This window comes from Moschus berezovskii, chromosome 7 (genome assembly GCF_049115385.1).
Source record: "Moschus berezovskii isolate FMDL1 chromosome 7, NW_MosBer_1.0, whole genome shotgun sequence".
NCBI classification, from domain to species: Eukaryota; Metazoa; Chordata; class Mammalia; order Artiodactyla; family Moschidae; genus Moschus; species Moschus berezovskii.
The window spans coordinates 78152932-78160714 of record NC_142466.1 but is presented as its reverse complement, the minus strand read 5'-3'; the positions used below and the strand labels follow the sequence as shown (position 1 = coordinate 78160714).

Below are 7783 nucleotides of genomic sequence, written 5' to 3'. Positions count from 1 at the left end.
GCACTTAGCTGTCATGTCTCTTTGACAGCCTTAGATTTAGTAGATGTCACCTTGTCGACGGGCACCCAGAATTCTCATCTGTAAGGTGGGATGAAATAAACTGCCCCATCTACCTCTTTGTGAGTAAAGCCACTTTGGACTTCCCTGGTAGCTCAGCTGGTGAAGAATCCGCCTGCAATGCAGGAGACTCCGGTTTGATTCCTGGGTGGGGAAGATTCCCTGGAGAAGGGATAGGCTACTCACTCCAGTATTCTTGGGCTTCTCTGGTGGCTCAGATAGTAAAGATTCCGCCTGCAACGCAGGAGACCTGGGCTGCATCCCTGAGTTGGGAAGATTCCCTGGAAGAGGGCATGGCAACCCACTCCAGCATTCTTCCCTGGAGAATCCCCGTGGACAGAGGAGCCTTGGGGGCTGCAGTCCATGGGGTCCCAAAGAGTCGGACACGACTGCACGACTATGCACGCGCGCAAAGTCACTTTAACAATCTCTGAGAGCTAGAGTATTTCTCTTCTGCATCATGATTCCTCAGAAGCAGCTAAATATATTGTGGGTTAGAGCAAAGGAGATCCTCTTTGGTTTTCTCTCCCAGCCTGGTAAAACGAGCCAGGATCCTGAAGAAGGAACTTGTTGTGAAAGAAATCCTTTATGGTAAAGACTGGACCGAGACTGTGCGAGGGACTTCCCTTTTCTTTCACCTGGAGCGCCGGGCGGCCAATCAGCTGCGCGGTTCGGGCGCGCGGCCAATGGGAAGGCGGCGCGGCGCGCCCCAAGGGCTATAAGTGCGCGGGGCCGCGGAAAGTGAAAGTGGTGCGGGAGCGGCGGGCGCTGCTCTGCGCTGCGTCTGCGGCCTGAGGGCGGGCGCCGGGGCCAAGACGCGGGGATGCTCCGGACTCCGGAGTCACGGCCGGGGAACGCGGGGGCCGCGGGCTGCAGCCCCCCGGCTGTGCCGCCCGCCCAGACCAAGCCGCTCACCTCCTTCCTCATCCAGGACATCCTTCGGGACGGCGTTGACCGGCGCGGAGGTCACGCGGACGGCCCGCAGCCGCAGCCTTCGCGTCAGCAGCACCCGAGGCGAGACCCGAAGCCGGAGCCCGCGGGAGGAAGCGGCGGCGCCGCGGCGCCGGAGGACCAGCAGAGCGACCAGCCCCGCGCCGGGAGCGAGGAGGCCGAGAAGCCGGCGGAGACCGAGCCAGGTAAGCCGGCGAGGCTGGAGCGGCCGGGCTGGGCCGGGTTGGGTCCCCCAGGAAGAATGGGCAGGCCCACGGGCTGCAACCGCGTGAGGGCGGGTGCTAGGCGGACCTCCCGGAGCTCCGGAGGCAGGGTTGCGGGGCCCCGCGGCGACAGGCGAAGGGACTTCACGGTCTCCGCCACGAGCAAGCCTCGGAGCTTAACCCTGAGCCCCCGCATCAGGGCTGCGCCGGATTTAGACATGGACTTGATTCACCCCGCAAGGTGCCTTGCGGCAGGGGGGCATCAGAGCTCAAAGGCAAGCACGCACACAGCGCCCACCGCGCTCCAGTCCCAGATGGAAACCCCGACACCAATCTCAGCCACCTCTCGACCCTTGATCCTCGCCAGCCCCAGTTATCTCGTGGCAATTACAATAACTAACATATAACGAGTTATTGATAAATAATATATTAATACTAATAAGTTAGGGTTTGATCAGCAAAGATGCCCTTTGCTTTCCAGTCCCACGGGCAATAAAACACAGTAAGGCTTGGGGACTTCCCTGAGGGTCCAGTTAAGACTTCACCTTCCAACGCAGTGGGTACAGGTTCCATCCCTGTTTGAGGGGCTAAGATCACAGTCAGAAAACCTAAACATAAAACAGAAATATTGTAACAATTCCAATGAAGACTTAAAAATGGTCCACATAAGCCCCGTCCCCTCGCCAAAAAAAAAAAACAAACTAGTAAGTCAAGGAGCCCCTCTGGTCTCCAGGAGCTATAAAACCTCATGGGAACCTTTAGAGTAGACTTATTTTTTTCCTATCAGTTTTTTTAATTGAGGTAAAATTGGTACATAATATGTTATTAGTTTCAGATGTACAACATAATAATTTGATCTTTGTATACACTACAAGGTAATCACTGCAATAAGTCTAGGTATCCACCCTCACCATACAATAGGCACCCTTCCTATGAGGTATGGCAGTGACCCACTGAAAATCCCGTTGGACAGAGGAGCCTGACTACAGTCTGTGGGGTTGCAGAGTTTGGACATTACTGCGCAGAGAGAAACGGTTCACTGAAGGAAAGTGAAGTGAAAGTCACTGAGTCGTGTCCGACTCTTTGTGACCCCATGGACTATACAGTCCATGGAATTCTCCAGGCCAGAATACTGGAGTGGATAGCCTTTCCCTTCTCCAGGGGATCTTCCCAACCCAGGGATTGGACCCATGTCTCCCACATTGCAGGCAGATTCTTTACCAGCTGAGCCACAAGGGAAGCAAAAGGGGATTAAAGCCAGAGAATGAACTCTCCTACCACACTAGCTCTCTCATGTCACTCAAATGTTAACTCTGGATGCCTCTCTGGATGCCTTGGGGACCCCACTTTACTGGTATCTTATTTCTCAGTCTTTCTTGCCTCCAGTCTCCCATTTCTCCAGAAAGATACAGAATCCCTATTTAATTCTACAGGGCAATAGGGCAAGAAGTTCTAGCACTAGCTTCTCCTACTTTGGAGACTTGATGACTATTAAGAAACTAACACGTAATCTACATGACTGGCCAGCAGCCCCACTCAGGGAGTTCCTTACTCCTAATGTTGTGATTCATGGTGTCGCAAAGAGTCGGAGACGACTGAACGACTGAACTGAAGCAGTTCTTAGGAGTTAGAACTGCTTTAGTTCAGTTCAGTTAGTTGCTCAGTCGTGTCCGACTCTTTGCGACACCATGAACTGCAGCACGCCAGGCCTCCCTGTCCATCACCAACTCCCGGAGTTTACCCAAACTCATGTGCACTGAGTCGGTGATGCCATCCAGCCATCTCATTCTCTGTCGTCCCCTTCTCCTTCTGCCTTCAATCTTTCCCAATATCAGCGTCTTTTCAAATGAGTCAGCTCTTCGCATCAGGTGGCCAAAGTGTTGGAGTTTCAGCTTCAACTTCAGTCCTTCCAATGAACACCCAGGACTGATTTCCTTTAGAATGGACTGGTTGGATCTCCTTGCAGTCCCAAGGGACTCTCAAGAGTTTTCTCCAACACCACAGTTTAAAAGCATCAATTCTTCAGCGATCAACTTTCTTTTTAGTCCAACTCTCACATCCATACACGACTACTGTAAAAACCATAGCCTTGACTAGACGGACCTTTGTTGACAAAGTAATGTCCCTGCTTTTTAATATGCTGTCTAGGTTGGTCATAAGAACTAAGGAGTTCCTTAGTGCAATGTATCCAAACTGACAGTGGGCTGTTTGTTCACTCAGAAGAGATGAGGGTAGATAGAATTCTGTTCTCTTTGCTGCTACCATGTAACATTTTCCTTCCCCTCCCGGCTTCTCCCCTCTCCTTTCCAGATGGGCACTTAGAGACTTATCTGCTGGACTGTGAAAACCCTCCCAGCGCCTTACAGAGCCTACCCCCAGCCACCAAGCAGCCTCAGAAGCGCTCCCGGGCTGCCTTCTCTCACACTCAGGTCATTGAGTTGGAGAGGAAGTTCAGCCATCAGAAGTATCTGTCGGCTCCTGAAAGGGCTCACCTGGCCAAGAACCTCAAGCTCACGGAGACCCAAGTGAAAATATGGTTCCAGAACAGACGCTATAAGACCAAGCGGAAGCAGCTCACCTCGGACCTGGGCAACCTGGAGAAGCACTCTTCCTTGCCAGCTCTCAAAGAGGAGGGCTTCTCACAGGGCTCCCTCATCTCCGTGCACAATACCTACCCTTACTACCCCTACATTTACTGCCTGGGTGGCTGGAGCCCAGCTTTCTGGTAACACCAGCTCTGACATCCATGCTAGATCAAGAACTGTCTTCTCTAGGTGGCCCCTCTGGAAGGCAGAAGGGCCCCGGGGTCAGGAAGGACTGGGCATTGAGAGACACACAGACCAGAACACATGGAGGTTTGTGTGGAAATCCCAGATTCTTCACTGGTGAGCCAATGAAAGATCTGGGACAGGGATGATTTCATATCCAAGTTGTTCCCCCAACATAGAAGGGGGAATTGTTTTTGCTTTTAGACCCCTGCTTGAAGTGGGGAGGGATAGAGCCAAGTGTTCTTTCTAGCACTTGGGGTGACTTTTCAGGATCTGTCCACATCACAGGATCTGTCCTTGTGAGGATTCTGTTCCTCCAACTCCATCCTCTTGTGTAACTGAGCATCCACTCGGAAAGAGCCAACCTGAAGGGGGAGGGGGAGGACGGCTCAGGATGTCACCTACTGAAATAAACTGAAGGTCAAAAGCCTCTCATTGGCCTTGAACTACATACAGCCAAGGTTTCTCTTTGTCTCTGGATCAGACAGAAACAGAGGACCTCACAGAGAAACCTTTTGTGCCCAGCACAAGTTGGCACAGGATATGGAGATGGGAAGGAGGAGATGAAAATAGAAGCTTTTGATTATTTCTTTTAAAATAATATGCCAACTTAAGTATTTACGGAGTGGCCCATGCAGAACAAGAAGCACTCACTGTGGCCTTAAGACAAGCTGTATAAATCAAACTCTATTGCGGGAGGTGAGCCCAGGCCAGGAACATCTCTGCATATGCAAGACAGTGGTCTAAAGAAGAGTCCTTAGCAAAAGGTAAAAAAAAAAAAAAAAAAAAAAAAATCCTCTTCTGGACCCTTTGCTCTGGGCCTGAGAATTTAGAATAAGAAGTTTCCTGGAGTTTTCGGGCTATAATTCATACTACAGTGTGAAAGATAATTCTTTTAAGTTCCTTCCTTCCCTCCTGCTTTTATTTTTTGTTCCTTTTCCATGGCAGTCACCCACTGAAGCACTTCTTTTCAGTCCAGACTTTTATGACTGCACCTAACATACACCTTCCTTATTTAGCCTTGAGATCTGGTCTCCCCCACCCCCCACCAACGTTTTATCTCTTCCTGGGTTTAAAAAAGAAAAGTAGTGGGGGAGCAGATTCTGAATTGGCTAAAAGACATGCCTTAAAAAAATCCCTAACAATTCTTATGTCTTTTTTTAAAAATATACAGCATTAAATCCCAAATCTATTTAAAGACATGACAGCTCCAGAAGGTCACTGCTGCTTTTATAGGACTTTCTGGTGGCTCTGTTGTTACAGTTCAAAGTCAAAACCGTCTGGGATCCCTGCAGGCAGAGGAGGTAAAAGGTAGTGAGCTTTCACATGTAAGGAAGAACACAGCAGGGGGAAGGGTCAGGTGCCACGGAGCTGTCTGGTGGGAATCCAGGGCTGAGGGGCGGGTGTGAAGGAAGCGGGTGTGGGCCTTAGGAAGCCCCGCCCATGAGCAAGCTGATGGAGCTGATGACACTTTGCTGGAAGAGGCTAAGAAAAAAAGGAAACCATTTTCAGAACACATTATAGTGGCTTCCATTACCAAGCCAATGAAACTGTCTAGATGTTTCAGGAACTGTGTTTAATGCTTATCAAAAAAGTGGAGGTTCCCCCCAATTGAGTTACCTGGTGACCTCAGAGAGGATGAGAAGAGGGCACAGGAAAACTTGGGCCATGCTTCTGTTTTTATTCTGTTATCTCAGGTGACCTGGGAGAGGGGAGATATCAGCATGAAAAAAAAAGCCGGTTACTAATGAGGTACCCCAAGCTCTGGAAATCTCTTGATCTCGCTACTTAATTCTGTTCAGTGAGAAACCTTTCAATTTCCTCCTATTAAAAAGGTCCAATTTACTGTTTGTGGCAACACTGCCAAAGCTGATAGAAGGTTGGCTCATTTCACCCCTTTCTCTATCGTTTGAGCTCCACATTGAAATACTGTCCAATACTACGTGTTGCCTGCACAGAAATGGAAGCACAGAGGCAGGGCTTTCTCCTGCTTAACATGTCTTAAGATAAGCGTTCAGTGCTCGCTCTCTGGTCAGGACCCTTTTTCTGCCTCCCTCTGCATTGAATTATTTCAGCCCCCAAACCTGCAAATATTAAACATTTTACTGTGATGTACATTGTGTTGCAAAAAGGAAAAAAAAAAGTCTTTGTTTAGAATGATTTGGTTTGGTGAATCCATCTTGATTTTCCCCCAAAGTCACTCAGCCGTGGCCAAACTGGTAGAACAACATTTGAAGAGTTAATATATCCATTCCTGATGGGTACACTGGAGGGTGCACCCCGTACCCAGAGCTGTGTCTATCCTATTTAATAAATCGGTTTAGGTTCTCCACGTGTATAACGAACTCTGCTCCAATCCTAATACTCAAATCTGTGAGTCGAAGTTTAGCCAAATACCCCAATCAAACCTTATTTTTCTATGTATTTTTTGTAACACCTGAGTGTTTTTAAAATAAAGTACTGTGTCATTTTTAGACGTTTGTGTGTGATTTTCTGCTTCCTGAAGACTGCATGCTACTGAATTTTTGTCTTTCTGGTTACCGTGTTCTCCCACCCTCTGCCTGCCTGACTAATCCATGGAGAGTAAATAATGGAAATGAGTAGCTTAGTGAATAGCAGCGGATGATCATTCATTTACAAATGTTCTACCCTACAGGCTTTCCTGGTGGTTCACTGGTAAAGAATCCACCTGCCAATGCAGGAGATGTGAATTTGATCCCTGGGTTGGGAGGATCCTCTGGAGGAGGAAATGGCAACCCACTCCAGTATCCTTGCCTGGGAAATCCCATGGATAGAGGAACCTGGGGGGCTACAGTCCATGGGGTCGCAAAAGAATTGGACGTAGCTTAGCAACTAAACAGCAACAACAACAACAACACTCTGTTATTGGTTAATCACCTGGAGGGGAAAGAAATGTCTGTGTCATTTTAATAACCATCTCCTTTAGCCCAGGGATATATTTGGAAAAATTGAGACTGTTGAGTATTTACTTTTATTTCTTGAAGACCCTGAAGGGAACATGGGAACCACTTCCAAAGAAGCAACACTTCTTTTGAAATTCACTGGCGTATATATGCTCGTATGTATCTGATTGGCCTCACCGATTCAATGGACGTGAGTTTGAGCACACTTGGAGAAATAGGAAAGGACAGGGAAGCCTGGCATGCTGCAGTCCACGGGGTCGCAAAGAGCTGGACAAGACTAAGTGACTGAACAACAACAAATGTATAAAGTAGGTAACTAGTGGGAAGCTACTGGATAGCACAGGGCACTATACTCAGTGCTCTGTGGTGACCTAAACGGGAAGGAAATCCAAAAAGGAGGGGATGAATGCATACGTATATCTGCTTCACTTTGCTGTACACCTGAAACTAACACCACATTTTTTGGGGGTGGGGGCTGTGCTGGGTCTTTTTTGGTCCTCAGGCTTTTCTCTAGTTGCAGCAGGTAAGGGCTACTTTCTAGTTACGGTGCTTGAGATTCTCCCTGTGGTGGCTTCTCTTGTTGCAGAGCACGGGCTCTCGGGCGAGCAGACTTCAGTAGCTGCAGCCCTTTGGCTCAGTAGTTGCGGCTCCCAGGCTCTAGAGTATGTGGCTTCAGTAGTTGTGGTGCATGGACTTAGTTGCTCCGCAGCCTGTGGGATCTTCCTACATCAGGGATCGAACCAGTGTCTCCTTAAAGGGGATTCTTTACCACCGAGCCACCGAATATAAACTATATTCCAGTTTAAAGAAAAGTTTTTAAATTTCACATAAAACAAGAACACATGGAGTTTTAACCCAAGACAGAAAAAATAAAAAATTC

The 7783-nt window shown here is 48.7% G+C and overlaps 1 protein-coding gene across 1 annotated transcript; it reads left to right on the top strand.

The window, feature by feature from the left end:
* Positions 1-815: 815 nt before the first annotated feature.
* Positions 816-6453, top strand: NKX3-1 (NK3 homeobox 1). Its single transcript, XM_088837712.1, has 2 exons — positions 816-1193; positions 3522-6453. The coding sequence occupies exons 1-2, from the start codon at positions 881-883 to the stop codon at positions 3938-3940; spliced, it is 732 nt and encodes a 243-aa protein (XP_088693838.1). The 5' UTR covers positions 816-880; the 3' UTR covers positions 3941-6453.
* The last annotated feature ends 1330 nt before the right edge of the window (positions 6454-7783 follow it).